Source organism: Sturnus vulgaris, chromosome 16 (assembly GCF_052056855.1).
Source record: "Sturnus vulgaris isolate bStuVul1 chromosome 16, bStuVul1.hap1, whole genome shotgun sequence".
NCBI classification, from domain to species: Eukaryota; Metazoa; Chordata; class Aves; order Passeriformes; family Sturnidae; genus Sturnus; species Sturnus vulgaris.
The window spans coordinates 5,816,062-5,838,230 of NC_142258.1; the positions used below are offsets into that span (position 1 = coordinate 5,816,062).

Genomic DNA, 22,169 nt, shown 5'->3' on the forward strand with positions numbered 1-22,169 from the left:
ATTAGGCCATATTCCCTTGCATGGTCCTGACCATCATGCCCACTACATTACACTTAGCACAAGTCAGTGGCCAGCATTCCACGAGCCACTTCAGCACCCCAGAACATCAGTGCTCTGCCCTCTCTGCCATTCCTCCTCTCCTGGCTGTCAGGATTCCTCGTGTTCAGTATTCCCCCACCCCAGCATCCTTCTGTTCTGCCTTGGTTGCCTTCAGATGAGAGATCTGCATGTAGCCAGAGCTGCTCCAGCATGATCCTTCCTCCAACCTCAACTTGTCCTCCAGACTTTTTTATTTTAGGGATGCCGTAAGTGGAGCAGGGCAGTTGTGAACAGTTGGAAGGACTGGGGACAAATATTCTGTCTGCCAGCTTTCCACAATAAAGCCAAAGGCTGGACCCAGTTCAGGGAGTGGAAGTTCCCTGGGACCTAAGAATTGTGCTTGAGAGCTCTTGTGACCAAGCCCCAGGTTATTACAGGGAGGGAGTAGGAATGAAACTGCTTTCTAAGGTGGTGCTCAGATCCTGGTTGTGTAGGGTTGAGCACTTCATATTCAGAGGGTTCTGGAGACACCAATTTGTAAATAACAAAATGTATTACAAACCTGTCTAATGCCTTCACTGTCAGTCTTTAACAACACGTACAGAAGATTGTGCTGAAAGTGGCAGTTTACAAGAACAACCACTGATTTATATCTGTATAGAAGTTTATTGTGATACATGTGGAAACTGAGTTGCTTAAAACATCAAACCAAGATGAATGGGAAATTGTTTTATCTCTTGGGGGGAAAATTGTTTCAAACTACAGAACTTGAATAAACAAATAGTCTGTGCAGTAAATAGTTACACGATGCACAATTAAGATAAAAGATGATTAGTATGCTAACATTTTATATGGGTTTGGCTACATTAAAAATAGAGGTATATAGTTATCTGTCTTCAGTTCTGAACTGTAACCATGTTGATGTGTCTCAGTACATACCTCATCGTATTTTATAGGTGGCAAAAGTGGAGTATGTTAGAAAAAAGCCAAAATTAAAAGAAGTTCTGGTGAGATTAGAAGAGCATATGGAATGCACCTGTACATCATCAAATACTAATTCAGATTATAGAGAAGAAGAAACTGGTATGTTTTCCTTTTATTTTTGCATTATTGCTGATTTCATATGGACCTTATTTTTTATATTAGTAAAGAACGTAAAGCAAATGTTGCTCACAGTGAACTCAATAGAGAAGCTCCAGGCTACTTCTCTGTGTTGAAGATGCCAAATGAGGGCCAGTTTGTGCTGTACAAGGAGTTTAGATTTCAAATTTCAAGTGTATCACTTCTCGTTAGGCTGGCCTTTAAATAAATGTAAATGCCCAGTAGTGTTCAGGTCTTGCTTCACTAAGTTAAAGGTTGTCATGTTGCAGCTCATGGGTGAACTCTTTTGCCTAATTTCTTTAGACTTTGTGGAGACAGGGCTAACACCGAGATTTACTTGACCTTGGGGAAAATATGAATGAAATTAATGTAAAGCACTTGGGAATAAATTTAGGATTCAAGGCTAAGGAGTTTGTTTGGAAAAAACATTGCTCATTCTTGTTGTTTCCTTACGTATGTGTACTCAAGAATTTGTCAGTTGTTGCATTAAACCAAAATTTGCCTTATCAAGACAACCTTTGAGTTACAATGGATAAAGATTTGTTGGGAAAAATTACTTTCAATCTGGCTTTCAAAAAATCATTCTGAATTAATCTAAAATCATTGGCTCTGATCTACTTACTACAGTGTAATCAATGCAGGGCTTGACACACTTATTCAGAAAACCCACTATGTGAAAAGGACATTTCTTTTCTCCTGATGCTGGCTGAAGGCAGCCTCAGAAGTTTGTTCTGTACCTCTGCAGGGAATTTAAGGGTGCAGTAGAGCCAGCCCAAAATTAAAGAATCAGTGAAGAGCAGGTAGACATAGGAGGAAAGCTGTCCAAAGGTGATTGATTTTGTAGGTGGCTGGGTGAGGAAGGGTTTTCTGTACTGGCTCCATCCAGCATGGAGACATAAACCTGGTCCAAGCAAATGTAAACTTCAGTTGCTATGTACAGAGCAGAGGAATTAGAATTTCTATAAAAGCAAAGTTAGACTTCTGCTGCAATTTTACTGGACATCAATTTATAATCTGAGCTGAGTGTTTATCTGAAACTAGGTGGAGTTATTAGACAAAACCACATATAAAGTGACTATTTTTAATGTGGGTTTGATACACTTCATATGTCTCCCGTTTGGAGATAAAGTTTCATTAGATCAATTTCAGTTTTCGAAATTGTCTTTAATTGTCATAGATGAAGCAGCTATGATTTTAAGATTAATTTTTTTTTGTTTTGATATGTGTAAAAAATGGGGCAGAATTATCATGGAAAAATATGCATTTCTATGATTTAATTACTGATAGGAACAAAGCTTGCACCCTGCAAGTGGATGGTGAGCTGAAAATAGCTCAACTCCAGAGCTGAAGGCAAATGTTGAGTACTGCATGGTAACAGCAATTATAGATGGATCCTGGGAATGACGTGTGCAATGCCAACTTCGTTTATTATTTCTTTACTTTTGTGTAATTACTTTGTAAACTCAATGTCAAATCAGACGTTATAAAGTTAATACTTTAATGCAAAGGATAATGAGATTTCTTTGAAATGTAAACGGTTTGAGTATTTATGACTTCAGTGTTACACGAAATGCATTACCTTAGGGCTTTTCACCAGCCCTGCCCTTATGTTAACAGGAAGGCCTAGGGAATCAGGTAAAAAACGGAAACGAAAAAAGTTAAAACCAACATAAAACCTACTGGAACTATTTGATATTCAGGTAGGACCTATATGCTGAACACCCTAATAGCACAAGTACTGGAAAACTTAATCAAATATCATCACTTCAACTTAATCACTGTTCAAAATCTTGACACTTGCTACCTCAAGGCTGCAAAGAGATTAGATTTGATTGGCTTTGATAATTCTACCTGCTGGTATTTTCCCTTTAAGCTCCACATCACCATCAGCATCTTACATTCTTGAGCTACTTCCTTTTCTTGCCTTTTTTATTTCTTTTTTATTGGAGGGTGCTAATACTTCAGCTTCTGAAATCTCAAGTTCCATTGCCTCTGCTTGTGTTTCATTATTATTGATTTCTGAGGTCAAAGCATCACGTGATAATGCATGAATGAATTGCCAAGTTACAAATCGTTGTGTTCCCAGTCCTTGGCTGTGAAACATTGAGTGTACATACAGCAAATATTATTATTTGTGTGACCATCAAACCCATGTTCTGGCACAACCTGGGGTTGATTGCACATGCACCTGACACAATCTGATGATCTGCTTACTTGACCAGAAAGACTTTTTTTTTTTTTTTCCTTTTGTGTTGCAGAGTCCTGTGTTACTTACACCAGAAAATTAAAATTAAGATCTTTATTTTTGGTCTGTTCAGTCTCAGTAGGATGATGATAGTCAGTCATCAAAATTCATGAAGTTTTCAGTGTACTGAAAAACTAACACCCTCTCAGTGCAAAAATGACTGAAATCCTTTGGCCAACATATTAGCAATGTATGATGATGGCGACACACATTCCAAATTAAATACGGAATTTCCATTTCTTAATGGCTTGAAAGTATGTAAACTGCAGCACTTGCAATTGATTCTGGTATTTGGAGTGGGAATGATTTGGATTTTGCAGTGTCTGTTCCTAAGGCCTGGATGATGGTGAATTTAATTTCAAGCCCCTGTTTTTGCACATGAACTCCCAGTGGCAGTTTTCATTTACACCAATGTATCATTTCTAAAATGCTAAACTTGATATCCTGTTTCAGATTAACAGGTATTTATTTGGAGTAGTATGATAGAAGCAAAGATTTTCTAAAATTCAACTTTAAAAGTGAGCATGTAAACTCAATCAAAACAGCATTTAGAACTTCTTGTCCCAGGTTAGTGACTCTTCATGCAGAACAGTTTTTTTTTTTTTTAAGTCATCTACTTCAAGGACAGGACCTTTGATTCTAATCATAGAGTTATTGTATCTTTTTTCTCTCCTGCAGATGTAAGGTGAAAATAAGCTAGAAAAAAAACTTCTCTCTGGGACATGGATGTACATGGTTTGTTACATTCCTGAACCTACTATGTATGGTGCTTATTGACTGTATACTTTATTTGTTCTCCTGTGTGAAAAAAGTGGCTCAAAAGAACACTTAATGAGAACAAAGAGACAATGTACATTTGTTTAATGTGACATCAAAGCAAGTATTGTAGCACTCTGTGAAACAATAGGAAGCTTCCCTGTCCAAAAAAGAAAAAAACCGAAAGAAAGAAAAACAGAAAAGAAAAAAAGACAGTTGAATGAATGGAGGATACCAAAAGTACTCAAAAACATGACAAAAATCTAAGTGAATAGTGGATTTCTGTCAGAGCAGTCAACGGTGCTTTACGTCAAGAAATGTGCCTGCGTTCTTGATGAAGATGGATGGACACTGGTGGACTTCAGGCACAAAAAAAGCAGGAATGTATGAAATGATCAAATGCCACGCAAACACTATAGAACAATACATCCTTGCTTGGTGGTGTTTTAAAAGTCTATACAAAAAAACCTTCTGGGGAGCCTTAAGTGGATTTTTTTTTTTACACCATAAAGTGATTATTAAGTTTTCTTTTTACTCTTTGCCTAGCTTTTTATTATCTCTTGGACTACATTTGCCAATAACACATATAAAAGACTGGTATAACAATAAGCAGAACACAAAACATTATGGTATTTCTCCTAGTGGGATGCAAACTAATGAGATGTATTAAAATAAAAATGGTATACCTATGCATAATTTTCTAGACGTTTCTTGGTTTATGTTCCCCAACCTCCCCCGTAATTTAAAGCATTACATAAAAGAAAAAAAAAAAGAGAAAAAAAAAGAGAGATGTGCGTAAACAAATCATAGGATATCCATGCAAAAATCCTTTTTTTTTCTTTAAGACTTATGCCAGTTGCCTACTAGTGATATTGTGTTAGCAATTGTCATTCTTATCAGTATACAGATACTTTTATTTCACATGTTGGAGCTGTGTGAAATGTACAAATTCTTGTATCTGCATTGTATAATGTCATGGTGGCATGGGAATTACCTTGCTGCAAATATTTGAAAAAACCTAAAATTCTTTATTTTTGGTAAAATGTTATGCTTTATGTGTATTCAACAGAAATATGTGTTTTTGTAAAGGTGAAGTTTGTATTTTTATCTAAAAATTAACAGTTTTATATACCTGAGAAAGCCTGCTATGTTTTCTTGAACCAAAAAAAAAAAGAAAAAAAAAGAAAAAAAAGAAAAAAAAAAAGCATTTTGTGGTCATATTTTTGTAGTAGAATAGCCCAAATAACATCAAAATCTATTTTAACTATAGCAGGGCAGATAAAATACTCTGGCACCAGCTCCTGTATTTTCAAAGTGCCAAAGGATTAAATGTTCAGTTCCCCACAGATTGCAGTGGGAGCCTCATGGATAAATCCTTCTGTACTGCTTTGGAAATTTAGGGCTGTGCCAGATATGACATGGCTACTCACTTGGCCAAAATCACTGCCCCACCCCAGTAGTTTGGATTATGTACCCTTTGTTTTATTTGGATTATTACATTGGATATGTAAAATGAACTACTGGATTCTTTTATTTGTGAAACATCTACAAAGAGATGAAAGAGTTTTCGTAGTTTGGAACAACAAAAAAGTTTGTCTTGAAGACAGTGTTTCCACTCAAATAAAAATATCTTCAAATGTGAATGAACTGCAGAACCTTAAAACAACAAGAGAACAAGATTTTTAACCTTTCCATTTCTCTAAATATAGTTCAAACATTCCCCTCCTGTTCCTGTAGCTATGTCCAAATTCAACCAAACAAAGCAATGTTAGCTAACAGGCATTATTGGCTTCAGATGCTAATGCAGAGATAGTTAGTCACCATCCTATTTTGTGATCATTTTCCCAGTGTATTTGTTGAGCACCAAAACTGGAAATACATTTAACTAAGATTGTCTGTGCTTGTTTTCCACTAAGTGTACTGTTCACAATGTTATGCACATGAATGTATGTGTCTGCGTTTAAGAAAGTGTATAAAATGTAATTTATATATTTATGTTTCAGTGGGATGCCAATAATGTTGCTCCGTTCCTTTTTTTTTTTTTTTGTCTAAAGGATATCTAATGAAAGAAAAAAAACAAACATATATCCATTAAAATCATGTAGATGAAAAGCATTACGTGACCCACTCAGACACTGTGCAGGTGTGAAAGGATGTCAAAGTCACTTAAGTGGAATAGTTTGCAAAACAACTCTTGGAAAGGGTCCTGTGGTTGGGCTGGCATGAGAAGGCTGTGTTTGGGTTTGTGGGCCAGCTCCTTGGGAGTGACTCCCCTGGGTATCCTGGAGCTCTGATTTACATCACGAGGGAGTCTGGCCTTGTAGCAAAGTCTTGAAAACAAAGCAAACTGAGAGGTTTTGTCGATGCCAGCAAATAAATGTGTTATGCCAAATTCAGCACACCAGGAGAGAGTGAAGACTGAATGGGGACTTTTCCAATAGCCGCTTGTTTGAGACTTGTAGTCTTGAGTTAATTTTGTTACGAGGAATGAAACGCACACGAGTCTTTGTTGTCAAGCACAGTGTTCATACAGCATGCGGCAGAAAAGACAAAAATCTCAGGGCTATGTTCTCAGCTACTATAAATTGGCAAATGTTTCTGACTTTAGATGCCCCCAAGCTAATTTACATCAGATGAGGATGCAGTCCATGGCTGGTAAATTGAGGAGTAGTGTCACAACACGAGCATCACTTCCTGTAGTCCAGCTGAGCTCTCACGTGCCAGGTTGTGAGATTAGTCCTTCAAAGTGGCAGATACAACCAGAAGGAGCAGTGACACTAAAGGTTGTCATGGGAGTCACAATTAATTCAAAGTTAATTCAAAGTTAAGTTGGACATTTCAAGGGCCATGTCCTCAGCTGGTGTAAATCACCATCACTCCGTTGCCTGCAATGGAGCTGTACCAGCTTACACCACTTGAGGGGCTGGTCCCTCATTCTTGCTCATCCCTTCCACTCCTCGGTCCCGCAGGGATCTCAGGTTGTTGTGTATGGTTAATGTAATCCTGTGTTCTCTAATACTTAAGCACAGTAAGTGAATATAAGAATGAGTGTCAGACTTAACTTTGAATGTCCAAGCTCTGAAATGGTTTGTTTCACCATTGTGGCTGTAAATTAAACAGTTCTCTGTGCATTCGTGAATGCCGTGTCATATCTTCTTCACTGTCTGCTGGAGGTGGACTCCCTCTGGACTTCTAATGTGCTGCATTTGGAGTGTTACAGGGAAGGGTGTGAGCAGTTGGACCCACAAAATATCTGATGGACAGCTCTGTTGTTTGTGGGGTGGGGGGTGAGTAGGGGCCTTAATGGAGCCGAGAATGGTGGTTGTCAAAAGTTGCACTTCCATGCAATGCTTGAACACATTGTTGGTTTTGTCTTTCCACATCGTAGGCAGCAGTTTGGGGATGAAATGTTTTCTGTTTTATGTTCTGCACTCATTTCCTCTGTCCAGGGATCCAGAACTTCTTGGTCTGATTATATCTTTTTCTGAGGTGTTGTCCGATCAGAAAAGACACACAGAGAGGACTGCCCAAACCTAATCTCAGCATTACAATATGGTGTATTGTCACTGATTCTTTAGCCAGTTCATTACGTTTAATTCAGGGCTTCATCTTTCCAGACCTGTCCTTCAGTTTCTTTTGTTGAGTGAAACCAAGATTGTGTGCCAGTTGGCTTTCCTTTTCTCCTGTCCTCTGCCCTGCCTGGCATCTGCTTTGTTAAGAGGTGCATGGTGACTGCAGGCAGTCGCTCCTCTCCCAGGTTCCCAGGTAGCTCCAGCACATTGGGTTTAGGCTTTTTACTCTTGCTCAAAACAGTATCTTCCTTCCAATGGGCTTCAACCTTCCACTTATGAGGTTCTCTTGCCTCTCCTCCTCAGGTCCATGTTGCCTTTCTGTGGGCTGTTTTCCAGCTGTTCTCTGCCAGACTTTCCCATCCCTCTTTTTTCTGTCTCTCAGAAATTATTTTCCCTTCCTAAGATGTGTCTCATATCTGTTTTCTCTATTTCTGCCTGACAGAACAGCCTTTGATCTGTGGGTCTCCAAATCAGTTGGTTTATCTAGGCACATGCCTAGATCTTCTCTCCCAGACCCACAGGCCCATAACTGACCTCCGACATGGAAGGCAAATGCTTTGGAGAAAAAGATTTATCTTTGCATTTGGAAAAATACTACTGAAGACTCTTTGCTAAAGTGCTGTCTAATTTCAGCAGCAGTGTGATGCTGCAATAGTGGCATTGAAGCTGTTCCAGGCATCTGACAGTTTAATTAGGATCAGTGGCCCCATTTATATTTTAATTTGAAAGTTTCAGATTTTATTTTGAAGTTTCAAAACTACCTCAGATTTGCATGCTCATATTTTACTGTGAATCAAAGGGAATTATGTTTGTAGGCCCCTCCTATGGCTTTGAAAATGTCCTGGATAGTTATCTGATCCTCATTTGGGCTGGAAATCATGGCTGCTGTAAAACAGACACTATGTAGGGGTTTTGAATGAAGTAATTTTCTTGGTGTTTCTAATACACAGTTTGTACTACTAGCAGATCTCAGAGTCAGGTCAACTCATAGGAATCCTACTTGAATTTCCTTTAATTCCAGGTACAAAGCCTATCAGTGTTGCATTCCTCAAAAATCAGCCTATGTTTTGTGTTTATTACTCAATTTAATTACTGTCTGTGTTCCCACATTTTATTAGCAAGGCATTATTCCGTGTCTGAGCTTTTCTGTGCTGCTCTTTGCTGTAGCATCTCTGTGACGCAGCCTTGAGCTGGTTTGTATTCCTATCTCCTCTGAAATAAAGAACTATTGTTATCCCATTTTAGGCGAGACCGAGGCATGGAGAAAAGCCTGTGCAAGGTCATACAGCAAGGCTGTGGCAGAACCAGGGAGAGGACTCAGATCTGAGTGCTCATCCAGTGCCCTAAATCACACGACCATCTTCCCTTTCCAAGAATGAATCCTTGCACCCTTAGAGCTAAATACTGAAAAGATTGAGGGTAAGTCGTTTTGCTAATTACTGTGCATCGGATACATGATCAAAAGCCACTGCCATATTGTCAGAGAACGTAGTGATTGATGAAAATCCATCTTTCTGCCCTTGCAATTATGCAGCCTTTTATCCTATCATGAGCCAGTCATTTCCTGCTTCTCTTAGGAGTCAGCCTTTCATGACTTACAGTCAAAATTATGCACATAGAACAAGACTCAGATTTTATGGGAATTTACAAAAATTCAGTAGACAATTTTCATTCTCCTTTAGTTCAGTGTCATTCCTTCCTTTTATGGTGTGGGCAACATTTCCATGGGGAACTGTTTTTATCATGGGCCCAATCTGAAATTTTTTTCCCAGGCCCTAACATGGAAAAACACTTTAAGAGATGCTTGTCTTTGCTCTTCTTCACACTGGTGCCTGAGCATGCTCCTAGGTTTGGACAAACATCCCATTGACCTCAGGCAAATGGAGCAGAGTTGATGCTTTATTTTTTAATTACTGTGTGCCTTCCTGACACAGGATCCCAGTTGTGGGCTGGGGGTCTTTGTGCTCTCAGAGTGTTGAAGTATTTTGTAAGCGACCTCAAAGATGAAGTAACAAGTCTTGTATATACAACTAGGAAAACAGCTGGGAGTGTACCACTCCTGCTCCCATGGAGATTGCCATTTTGAATTACATATTTGTTCTTGGGGAAAATATTTTCTTGGCATGGGTGGATTCAGGACTGCAGTCACTAATGCCAGTAAGCCCATTTCAGATGATCTATTTGGGTACCTCAGGATATAGTTTGAAAACTCACAGTTGTACTGATAGCAGACAAATTTGAAACAGGAAAAATTAATGTGAAATTTGGCAAATTTTGGTATGGGAAAAAAAAAAAGAAAAATGTTTCAAAAGTAGAATAAACAAAACCTAAGGCGGCTCAATCATTTCCTTTTTTCAGTTGTGGCATGCCACCTGTCTCTTTAGTCATTCTAATTACTTGTTTCATCAGTCTAAAGTATGTGCTGAAGTAGCTCAGAATCACTACAACATGTGAAAAGCTAGGACTGGCTCTTGTTGAACTGCTGCCTATTACTATGGCATATGACTGTGAGGTGGGGCCCACAATCACAGTTGTAAATCAAAGAACAAGTCATAGGTTAGGTTCTGTTTTCCTTAGATATTGTCTCTAAGTTTGCTTTCTGCATGCTGGTCTCGAGTGACGTTTGGTGAGCTTTCCAATTAGGTGGAAAGTCACGAATACCTCTTTCCCAATCAGAAGGTAAGGAAGTGCTAGCTCTTAGTCTAGCTTATAATCAATGGATGAAATTCTGGGAGCATCCTAGTGATAGAATTTCTGTCACTTGAAGATTTCATGTCACGTTTTTCCAGGGTTACTTCTTCCTGTAGAGAGGAATCAAATCATTTATATGTTTGGCTTACTAGCAGGCCACCAAATCTGACTTGGTTTGAGTTTTGGGCAACTCAGGAATTTATGTTTGGACTGATACTTGTGCATGCTAGATGTCTCCCAAGTTCTTAGATAAAATACACAAAGGAAGGCTCACTTGAGTGCTTGAACAGAAAAGAAGTTCACATATAAAGGCTGGAGTAGTCCCTCAAACCAAGAAATAAAGAGCCAAGTTTGTAACAAGCGTTACACACTCATCTTCAGATCAGACCTGGTGTTTTAGCCTCTATGTACTATCTTTGATCTTGCATAATGAAGGCAACTGGGTTTACTGTCCAGCTCTGAGATTCAGAGTAGCTGTTAAATCAGGTGTGCAAAAAGCAGAAACACACAGAGATGCAGTTGAGCCCATAATGCTTAAAATCCCCTGGGATTTTGAAAACATCTTCATTCTTGAAAGCAATCACAAATAAGTAGGAGAAAAACATTTTAAACACTTCTGAAAATCCCACCCTGGTTTATTTGGCAGGTGAAAAAAGGATCCAGAAGAGATGCTACTTATAAGGATCATTCAGTGAGAAAGTATATGTTCGTAGAGAATGCTCATGCTTAAATCTTTCAGCAGTTAATTATCATCTTTACAGACCATAATACTGGAATACTTCACTTATCAATGCATCAGGGCTTGGATGAACTTTGAGACGCATGAAAACAAGACACTCCTTAGGCCTGTGGTAGCTCTGTGTTTCTGGTAACTGATCAACCAATTACATAATTGGTCAGGTCTCTACCTTGCCTGAGCAGATACAACTCCATTGACTTCTCTGGAGGTGACAGTTACCTGAGAACTGACCCGAAACTCTTGCCATGAAGCAGATAATGGTTTCATATTTTGCTGTTTAGTGTTGTTGTAAAAATAGACTCATTTCCTGGAGCAGTTAGAACAAGAAAATAGGGAAAAGCAATTTCCCACAGAGACTCATCCACACTGGAATTCACTGAAGACCCCGGATGTGAACATGTGCTGATAGAAAACATAAAACAACAACTTTGTTTAGGGAAGCCTCTGACCTGTCAAAAATGCAGAGCATTTCTTACCAGACTTTTCCTTGGCAATTAGTGGGTAGAATTACTCATAGAAATTGTTTTGTTTACTCACAAGGGGAGAAGTAAGACATAAATTCAAGATAGCCCCTCTTTGACCACAAGAAAGATTCTGTTGACGGAGGGCCTATGGATGAAGAGCTGGGTGGCCTCAGCTCCCTTGGGGGATGAACTCAAACTTTTAGACCTCAGTGAAGTATGAAGGACCCCTCCAGACTTGCTGGACATCCCTGGCTGGAATTTTTTCAGCAGCCTAAGGGATTTGGGCATCCACTTTTAATTCATTTTTACGTGACTTTCAAGAAACCTCTGTTGGCTTCAGAGCGTCTCTGTCTTTGTTTTGAAGAGAGACTAATTTTGACCCAACGATGTCACTGTGACTTCTGCCTTCCATCTCTTGGCAGTAACACTCAAACCTTAGGTTTCAGACATTTCAGATGGGAAATGATTTGACATGAAATGACATTTCAGATATTCAAAGGGGAGTCCCCTTCATTCTGGCCATGCTTCACCTTTCCTTAGCTCCTGGCTTTACACGTGATTTCTGTGTAAAGGTGGTGCTGGTTTAACCTGAAGGCCAGGGAAGTTTCAAGAGGCCAGATTCCACCTCTGGGCTCTGCTCAGCTGCTGTTGGAGTCTGTATGGGGCCAGAGGAGGAGGGAGAGATGCTCCAGCAGCTCCAGTGTGGCTGAGGGCTCCATGCTCACTCTCTTGGAAGTGAGGACATTTCTTGGCCCAAACTCACCCACTGTAAATTATTCTGCTCAGAGGTCTCCTTGTAGCCGGGAAGATACTCAAAAACCTGCCCAAGATCTGAATTCCCCTTGGCTCCAGGGGGTTTCTGCAGCAAAAGTGACAGAAACAATTTATCCCAGATAGAGTGGTTTCTTCAACAGGCCGTGCAGGAGTCAGGCAGGTTAATGCTCACTTGTGTACTTCACTGATGGCCCCAAACACTGCTTTTAAATCAAAGTTTAACCGTTCTGGGATATGTTTCTTGTGGAGGTGCTTCAGAAGAGCTTGCCCAAGAGCTTGTATCCATTTGTTGTGCAGGGGCTGCTGGCCATGTGGAGTGGCTGGGCCGTGCCCGTGGAGCTCACAGGGGTCTGGGCCTTGCAGCTGGGCTTAGCCACTGCAAACGTTTCCCGTCAGCTCCCTGCACACCCTGAGCTGTGATTCATCAAGGGAGACAGTGCAAAGCTGAACTTGAGGCGTGTGAGCTGTTTCTTTGAAGTTACTTGTGCTTAAAGTTAGGCGTGATCTAAGCTGACTCGCTGAGCTGAGGCCCTGAAGAGCCCACGGTGCTAACACAGTGCAGTTTAGTCTTTTCCTCTCAAGTGTTGTCCAAAGTGATGTGAGTTTCAGAAGGGTCTGAAACTTTTTAATAAACCATTCCATAGGAATGAGGGAAATCTTTAACTATTCAGTGTTTTTTTAGTAGCAAGCTCAGTTACACTGGAGAGCACAGAGCTAAGCTTGCCCTCTCTGGGCCTTCCCCTTCCTTAGTTTCTTCAGCATGTTTCTTTTCAAAGGCAAGGGGGGGAAAAAATCCTAAAATGGTACCTTAAAAAGGTGGGAAATTGAGCAGATCATATAATCTTGATTCCTTTATCTCACGTAATTAAGGAGAAGTTTGCCAATAGTGATCTGGTGTTTCCTAAAACAAGCATATATGAAGAACATTTTGAAGAACTTCAAAAGAATTTTCAGGCTAGATCAGGAAAAGATAAAAACAGAAGTGGAAACTTCTAATACACTTTATATTTCAGTACTTACAGGAAGTACATTGTTGCATGGGATACTAATGAATTCTGCAGGAGGTGGTTTCCAAAAGAAAAATGAAATGGCACCTTCTCTATCTTAGAGAAAAGGTCTGAGGACTTTTGCAGTTATGACAGATATGCAGTGGAAATGTATGGTCATATCACCTGGAGAGAGTCTATCTCTGGCAAAAGGCTACTTGGAGTTTCAAGTGTGTACACTATTGAATTTCTGTAGCAACTTCCTGGTCTAGCTGTGAAAAGTGATAAAGGGAATGGTAAAAGTCTATCTTGCTTTCAGTTGCCCTGCTCTACATCCCAGAGGACAGAAATGCTGCCCTGTGTGTAGCTTGCTTCAGGAAGCATGGCAGGAACACACTGGAGTGGCTAAGGGTGAACACATAATGTTGCTGATGATGTTCCCAACCAGGTTGTGAGGCCAGCAAAGTGAAAATAGCAGCATGGATACCCCAATACACCAGTGACACTGGTCCGGAAAAATTATTATTTGACAGAGTCTTAATTAACTCAAGTGAAGAACTCATTCTAAAATCCCAGTTTTGGAATCCCAGAGAGTTAATGCTCTCAGAAATGATGTGATACAGGATTGCTTCACACTTGTAAAGCACACAGCAATCCTAGGTAACAGGTAACAGTTCTGTACTGTTTGGAGAGTCAGCAGAGCCCTCTATGGTGCCTTGAGAATGGAGGACTTGTGCCCCAGGCTTGGCTCAAGGGTTCAAGTCCAGGTATGAACATATTTTAGGCAGCAAGGCATTTCTACCAGGACTGAAACACATGGACATTTTTTTCTTTCGTATAGGCAAGATATTTAAATATGGGGTTAGTTGCTCTTTGTATCTTCAGGGCCCCAGATCCTTCTAAGCCTGTGGTCATTGGAAGGCTGTCTGACTGAAAATCCAGAGGCCTTTGCCCTTCTGAAACTTTCTACTCTTGCTTGGAAGTGAGATTTGGATTCCTGAGTTACAAAGATGCTTTTGCAATTGTTATATCTGTCTTTCTGTTTCTTTATAAATCAACCTGCTTGGCCTGAACTGAATGTTTAAATAATAAACAGCTAAAAGACAGTCTGATGGCTTTTTTTTTAGTGTTTCCCTTAGGGAGCCCTTGGGATCACATGGCATCTGCCCTGACCTTAAAGACCTGCTTTCTGAAGGCTTTTTTTACAATGCTAACAAACCTCACATTTTAACTAGCTATTAAATAAGCCAGTCAGTGGTAACTATTCAGGACAGGGATTAGGAGAGTATTCTTGCTGGCATACAAGATGGCTCTGTCCATGTGCTGGCCAGGGATGAAGGGCTGGAAAACTGTGTGGTGGAAGAGACTATTAATGTGATTTTCCACAACTTTCCTTGCAGCTGCATTTTTGAGAGGAGAAAGAGAGAGATGGCTAGGCTTGCAGTAACATGTTGTGCCGTCATAAATGCTACAGCCACCATCTGTTTCCAGCCCACGACTTGAAAGAAAACTGAGCAGTAATCTCATAATTCACATGAGCGTTTTACACTTGTGAACCCTTCCCAACCTTTGTCTAATAATGAGGGGAGTGCATGGTGCTAAGTTTTGTATTTTTCCTGTACGTATTAGTGTTTATTTGTATGTCTTTTCCTGTTTTGTTGTTTTGTGGGGTTTTTTTTTCCAGGAAAAAAAATAATTCACTGAGAGGAAAATCAGACCAGTTCCACAGTCAAAAGAAATATAATAAAGGCAAAATCCCAATTCCATTGATCTTGCTGGCAAAAATTCTCCAAGAGGAGGTGCATTTAACATTCCTCAGTGTGTCTGTCTTAGTTACTTGTTGGTTAAAAGAAAGAGAGCCATTAGAAAGTGAAGAGGCAGGTTGCTGAACTGCCCTTTCCCTGCAGAAATAGAGCTGCTACAAGAGCTGGACATGCGCATTTTAAACCGAACCATCAGACAGGATGGTAATGGTAGGTTGGATTTTAATGAAAACAGATTCTTCTGCTAATCTTCGCTTGGGGCTGGCCCTCGGCAGGATTAAGGATCCCACCTGCTGTGCCAAAGACATGCTCAGGTGGGTGGGAAGAGCACAAACATCTGAGAGTGACTCTGGTGAGCGATCCCAGCCTGTCCTGGTGCAGTGCCCTCAGGGAAGCCAAAGAGTTGAGATCATTTAGTTGATGGAAATACTGCTCCCCTCCAGCCTGCAAAGCACGGCTGAGCATCATTAAGGATTTCTTTCTGGCTGCTCTTCGAAATCAAGGGCTGCTGTGTCTCCCAGCCTCCTCTCACCTTTGGACCCAATTTGCACACCTCCTCCTACCACAGCTGAATGACCTCCTGCTCTCCTCTGGCCTTAGGAACAATGGCTTTCATCATCCCTACCAGACTGCAGAGCAGTTTAAGGATGAAAGGGCTTCTCATTTCATATATCCCACTGCTGCTAGAGCTATAAATCATCGATGGACTGAATTTATAGCCAACTGCTACTGCAAGCAAGTGAAATTTATTTTGTGTTGTCATATGTACGGTCAAGCTGTCCAAGAAGTTGCCAAACAAAGAACTGAGCTGCTGCTGAGTATTCAATCTATTCTCATTTTATTTAAAAATAATAAATAACTGTCAATCAAAGGAACTTATTTTGACATGTGCTATCTGCTGGGTGATCCACAGTATCTCCAGGATGTGTCTGTAAGTGGAAGATAGCTGCTAGCTTTTGCCAGGTCCAGCAGATATGACATGAAGTTCCAGCAAGAAAAGGTTTGTGGGTTGGGTACATGTTGAGGGCCACCTCCTTTTTTAGCATTACTTGCTCTTCTAAGAGTGTTTGGTCAGGTAGCCCAGGGGTTGCAGTGACTTCTACTTGAATCAGTGACAAATTTTCATTGACCTGTACAGAGCAGTGGCCCTTATTCTGTCTCACAGTTTGCTGGCAGGTGGATTGTTGGTGGGTCTCTGGAGTCTGGAAAGTTGGCCTGTGCCTATTGTGGTGCCTTGTGATGGCGATGAGCTAAAAATGAGAGAGTAGAAACTCTTGAAGCTGCTGGGGTCTGAATCACGTATTTCTGTATGATTTACTTACAGAGCCAACAAGCCTGAAAGGTTATTTTTGTATTTTACCCATTAATTAGCTGGGGGTGTTGGGAGCTGTCATATTGAGCAGCCTTTCCCTGCTCGCTCCTGTTGTCCTGCTGGATTCAATCCCTGCAGCCTCCCACCCCGCTGTGTGTACTTTATGGCCACATCTGGAGTGTCTCCCTGCACACGTGCCTGTAGGAGCCTCCTCCCTGCTGGCACAAACGTCATGGCTTTTGGGGTCTGTGGAGTTACAGTCATCCTTCCCAACACTTGTTTTTCCATGAGAGGGTAAGAGAGAAGGGGTACCGGAAGGGCAGTGGCAGGGAAGGCCTCTGACATGAAATTCCCAGGAACAGGATTTGCACATTTTATGACCGTTCAGATGGAAATGCAGTGGAGCTGAATTATTCCTCCTTAATCCTGCTTTCTCACTTTCCTCCCAGCAGCCTCTTCCCCTGCAGTTTAGGTAATACAGAAGCTTATAAACAAATCCCACCGCGTGAAAAATAGCAAAGGGGGGAAGAAAAGGGACCTGGGTTAGGGCTGTGATGGATAGACAGGTGGAAGGCAGGCACCAGAAGGGAGGATGAATGGTAAAAGCCTTTGATGGAAACACTAAAGAGCTATTGAAAATCCAAGGGGTGGGGGGAGGGTGGAGAAAGAATAGCAGGAGGAGGGAAAGCAAGGGAGTCGTGCCCCCGTCCCCCCGCCCTCTTTCTCAGGATGTTGAAAGTATTTGTCCTTCGTTACAAAATGATTGAACTGCCGCCAGGCCAGGCCACCCTTCCAGCCATTGCACTGGGAAACTGGCACTTCTGAAAGCCTTGTCGCCTCTCAAATTTTATAGCTTTCCCTTTTTGTGGGAGTTTTTGTGTTGTGCTATTTGCAGGATTGTTTTCAGATTTGCTGCGTATCAAAGAAACTATGTTTTGTTTTTGTTGCTCTGACAAACACAGAATCCAGGTAACGAAAAGAGAAATTAAAAAATAAAGGCACATTTTTATCAGAAAACACAGCTGTCTGCCTTTTATTGAGTCAGAATTTCATACATTCCGTATTCACAGTGTGAATTTGGTTTACCTCTAGTGTTTTTTGAAGGAGGAATTTCATCCTACAAATAGAACTTCTGCTTTACTAACGTCTCTGTGTGCACAAAAGTGGTGCCTGTTCTTCAGAGTCAGGGTAGCGAGGATCACTGTGTTCTATCTTAATTAAAATGGATTTTGCATCATGTCCATGTTGACAACAGTGGGAAAAAATAATCTTTCCCCTTTTCAGAATGGTTCCTGAAGCTCTGCAATGTCTTTGACCTGCAGGATCTACAGATGGAAAGAACTGTTGAAGATCTGAGTACGAGACTGTTCCTGCTGCCAGAGGCTGTATTTGTACCATATATTTATATGTGTGTGTATTTATATAAGCCTGATGCTCGGAAAGGACTGGAGCCATGTGTGTTCTTAATTAGATTTGGAGGTCTGTAGATGCAGCATCCACCCAGATTCTTGTTAACCAGGGGAGGACCCAGGGGTCTGCCCAGTGCCCCTCACATGTCAGAGGGGTCAAGGAGCTGGTGGTGGCCTGGCCACGGGGTGACCAGGGCTGTCTCTGGGCAGGTGCCTGCTCTGTGTGTGGGGCGAGTGCTTGTCCTCCTGTGCCATCGTCTGCATCACCCTCACTACAGCCCCAAGGGCGCATCTCTGAGTACACAGGGCAGACAGGCAGCTGTCTGTTGCCTCCAGGATTAGATCCTAGGATTAGGTCTCTGATGGGCCATGCCATATAATTAAAATAGTCTGGAAGAGCAGAGAGGCAATGTGCCACCCATACATAGCTGAATACTGGGGGGGTTGTACACGCTCACGGACCCACTGCAGCTGAAAGCAAATCTTTCCACTAACATAATTTACAATAGCAATTTCCACCTAAACATCTCCAGTGCTTGGTTATATTCAGGAGTTTGCAGTGGCCTGAGAGGTAACACTGCCTTTGTCCCCAATTCTAAATGAGCAGAAAGGGTAAATGGTTCACTCAAGGTTAGATGGGAGTCACTGGAGATGGTGCTCCACTCTCCTGCCTTCAAAGGAATTTGCTGTGGTGACCAAAGCAAACAGCCCCTGCTGTTACCACGCCGGACTGTGGCGTGTCATTCGCACTTTGTATCTGTGATGCTGTGTCTGGGTAGGTATCACTGTCCTTGTGAACCAACTTTTAGTTCTGGAGCGTGGGTGAACACTTGTCATCGTGCCAGGATGACACAAAGTCTAGAAATTATGATGGCAATTCAGGTCATGGGATAAAGGGGGAAAAATGCTGTCTCAGAAGTGTCCTCATCTGGTGTCACTGCTGGCGATTATTTAAGATGCAGGACATGACTGTGACAAAGATCAGGTTGTAGCTGATATGAATCATGCCTTGAAATAACACTTTCCTTCTTACATTGTGAAAATTACAGCAGTATGGGAAGTGAGGGAAAATGGGATTTCCCTGGAGGTTAAAGATTTTCCTTTAATCAGTTTTCATAATGTTAATTAAACGTTTGGAACAATGGCTGAGTCCTGGGATCCGCCCGCTCTTGCATAACTATCTCACAATGCCGATTTCACTTTCATGTTTATTTGCCAGCATGATTCCAAGTGAGAGCTGAGCAAGATCTCTGAACCAAGAAGCTCCTTGGGGGTTTGGGAGAACTCACCTCCCTCTCTCACCTCTCCTGGGGAGAGAAGACTCCAACTCTCCCCTCCCAAGCAGGAGCAGCCTAGAGGGATAAAAGCACTTTGTCTGTCATCATCACCCCATCTGCAAATGGGGCTAATAAAAACTTACTGGTATTTTGAGGCTGGTGCATATAAATATATACCCACCCATATGGAGGAAAGGGTGTGTTTATAGAGATCAGTACATGGATACATCTATTCCGGGTAGGTAAGATGGATTACAGTGCCACTTGTTCCCTGAATTTTTCACTCTTTCTGTACCATAGTTGCTATGTGCCCATGGGAGCCATCATCCCTGGTCCTTTCAGCAATGGGCTTAATATAACCTGGTCTCACATCACACACACAGAGAGCTCTGGGGAAGAGAAAATCTGGGGAATGGTTCACAGGCAGGGCATGACAATGATCACCCCAGGGACCACAGACCATGGGAATGGGAGCTGTGCTGGGCACATTTCCTGGGCTTCTTGTTGCCAGACTGGGATGTCTCTCCTGGTGGTCTGAGAGGTGTTGGTGAGCCCCAGAGATGGACTAGTGATGTCTCAGAGCAGCCACCAGCTACACAGGTGCAGGGGGTGCACACGTATCCAGAGCCACAGCCTGGCCACTTTGTTCTTCAAGTTAGAAAAGACTTGCTTCAAAAATAAGGTATGAAAACGTATAAATGTCAGACACTATCAGAAAAAGAAAAGGAACCTATTATATTTTAGGTCAAAGAGTTATCTAGCTCAAGATTTTTAAATATGTGCAAAATGCAGTTTGTGCAGAAGGGCCATTAATCAGCCTCTGGAAGAACTGCCTTTTCTGTCTTTTTTTTTAAGCTGCAAAGATGAAAACAAAAAGCGGGGAGTGCAGGGGCAGCTCCATTTCCCCATTGTACAGAGCAGGAGGGCACCTCCATCCGAACGGGCTCCTGCTTCCCTGGCAACACGTTCACATCTCTGCAAAAGCTGTTTAAATACGCTGAGCCACGCAAACTGCACGGCACTTTCCCTGTTGACACACGCCTTTCTCTGCTCAGAGGAGGTGCTCTGTAAACACCAGTGCTGGACGGTTTTTATGTGACTTATTCCTGATTCATTGGTTCTAAATTAGTAGCCCCAAGGCACATACCTTTTGTACAGGCAGGAAAGGGATTGCCTCTTCTCCCCACCTTTGGAAACTTTGACCTGCTGGGATCACAAACTGGAGGAAATCTCAGAGGCGAAGTCCCAGGTACTGCCAGCAGTAAAACCTGGGAGTAAACAGATTAGATGTTTGAAAGACATTTCAAGGGAGCTTGGGCTATCTGGCTCAGTTTCCCTACACCACAAGCAAGATTATTTCAAGACTGATTTTGATAGCGTGAAGGCTTCTTCCTTAATACGGGAATTGGCTGTGTAATTTATATATATACATATATATATATATGTATATCTTACTTTCCTCTTTGGCAGTGAGGAATTGAAACTTCTCCACACCCCTTTGATTAGCACAGGAGTGGCAGGAGGGATTTTTCCTCTCTTAGTCATTCTGGGCAACCTTTGAGCCCAGGTTTTCCACCCTGTTCCCTTTAGGAAGCTGCAGAGGCCACACGAGTGAGTTCCTGGCCAGCTGGGAGCTGTCAGCTGCCTTCGAAGGCCTGGCCAGCCCTTCTGTGATAAATCCATGCGAGGTGTGTAATGCACATGGTGTCAGCCCCATATCCCACACAATTCCTGCCCCAACAGGGATGAAAGCATTTTTAAAAGCTGGAGTACAAAAGAGGAAAACCTATTTCTTGAACTTTTGAGTCAGTTTATGGAGCCATCAGGAGTATTTGGGTTAAGTCTTGCTTGGTTTTAACCGAGGGCTGCTGACTGTAGGTTTTACCACCCTCTCACAGGAGTGAGGTGAGAAAGACCTAAAAGCTGCCCTGGTCCCTCCCAAATCCTCCCTTGCAGATGGTAAAAGTACATTGTTGATTTACACAAAAAAGAAATTAAGAATCCTCTCTAGACATTTTGGGCTTAGACTAATGATGATTTTGTTTTTGTTTTGTGATGCTGGCTTTGGCATCACCTTTCCATTTCTCTTTTGTTTGGTCTCTCAGTGATTCATCTCTGCATTTCACTTCTCTTTTGTTTGTTCCATAATTGCTGGCTTAACCTGGAGGCATGAGGCTTCCTTGTGGAAACATCACCAGGCTGTCAGTCAGCCGTGGAGAGGTGGTACAGCTGGTACAGTCCTTCCTCCCTCTCAGGAGTGAGTGAATCATCCCTTGAATATGCAATATCATCCAGGACAGGAGCCAGGATTCTCAACAGGCACATGAATTTCAGCATCTCTGGAAACATTATTTCCACATTTTGGGCAGACTAAGAGACAGTAAGTAAATAAGCAAGCTGTGGCATTTGCAATCTCTTGTAGTTTTATTTAAAGTGACTGCCTGTGCTCGAAATGCTTGTGTGGGTATTTAAAACACAAAGAGAAAAGCGTGTATCCTTGATCTGATACTGCCCAAGGCAGCTTCAGGGTATGGCCCATTTAATGCCATTGAGCAGTCCATTGAACAGTTAAGAACCCACCAGAAACAGTAACTGCCTGCTTTCCTCCTGAACACTCACATGAACCAACACATCCCAAACCCTCTCTGTTGCTGGCCTCTGGATTTCTCCTTTGGAACTGTGTCCATGGTGGCTCTGGTCCTGCAGGGAGTTGTTTCCCACTGTCCTCACACGGGTGCAGTGAAACACACACGGGCTCTTTCCCTCAGCTGGGATCTTGTTCAGAAGTGTCTCCCCTCCAAGGAAAAGTCTAATTTCCCATGCTTTCCTGGGCTGTAGGTGGGATGTAGCCAGAGAACCAGGGAATATTCACTGCATCAGCAGGTAGTCCATGACACAGCATTTCACAACATCAACTGATATTCCTGAGCTCTTGTGTGCAATGCTCATGAATCCAATAAAACTGCCCTGGAGTGAACAGACAATGAGATTTCACTGCTGAATGTGTGAAAGACACACTGGGAAAAGAACACTGCTCTGAC

General features: G+C 41.9%; 1 protein-coding gene across 7 annotated transcripts in view; it reads left to right on the plus strand.

Moving 5' to 3' along the window:
• Positions 1 to 19,283, plus strand: part of PDGFA (platelet derived growth factor subunit A) — a 36,517-nt gene extending 17,234 nt beyond the window's left edge. Inside the window, exons 5-8 of one of the 7 annotated variants that reach the window (XR_015807204.1) lie at positions 996 to 1,122; positions 2,758 to 2,840; positions 3,839 to 3,952; positions 4,064 to 4,834. Coding sequence is in view for 5 of the 7 variants with exons in the window: in XM_088174357.1 (XP_088030483.1) it covers positions 996 to 1,122; positions 8,959 to 9,092 (261 nt within the window). In the remaining 2 variants the exon portion in view is untranslated. Of the gene's footprint in view, positions 1 to 995; positions 1,123 to 2,757; positions 2,841 to 3,838; positions 3,953 to 4,063; positions 6,137 to 8,958; positions 9,133 to 14,767; positions 16,002 to 17,726 lie in introns of those variants that run through there. The other 6 variants (XR_015807205.1, XM_088174357.1, XM_088174358.1 and 3 more) reach the window with 6 other exon arrangements.
• The last annotated feature ends 2,886 nt before the right edge of the window (positions 19,284 to 22,169 follow it).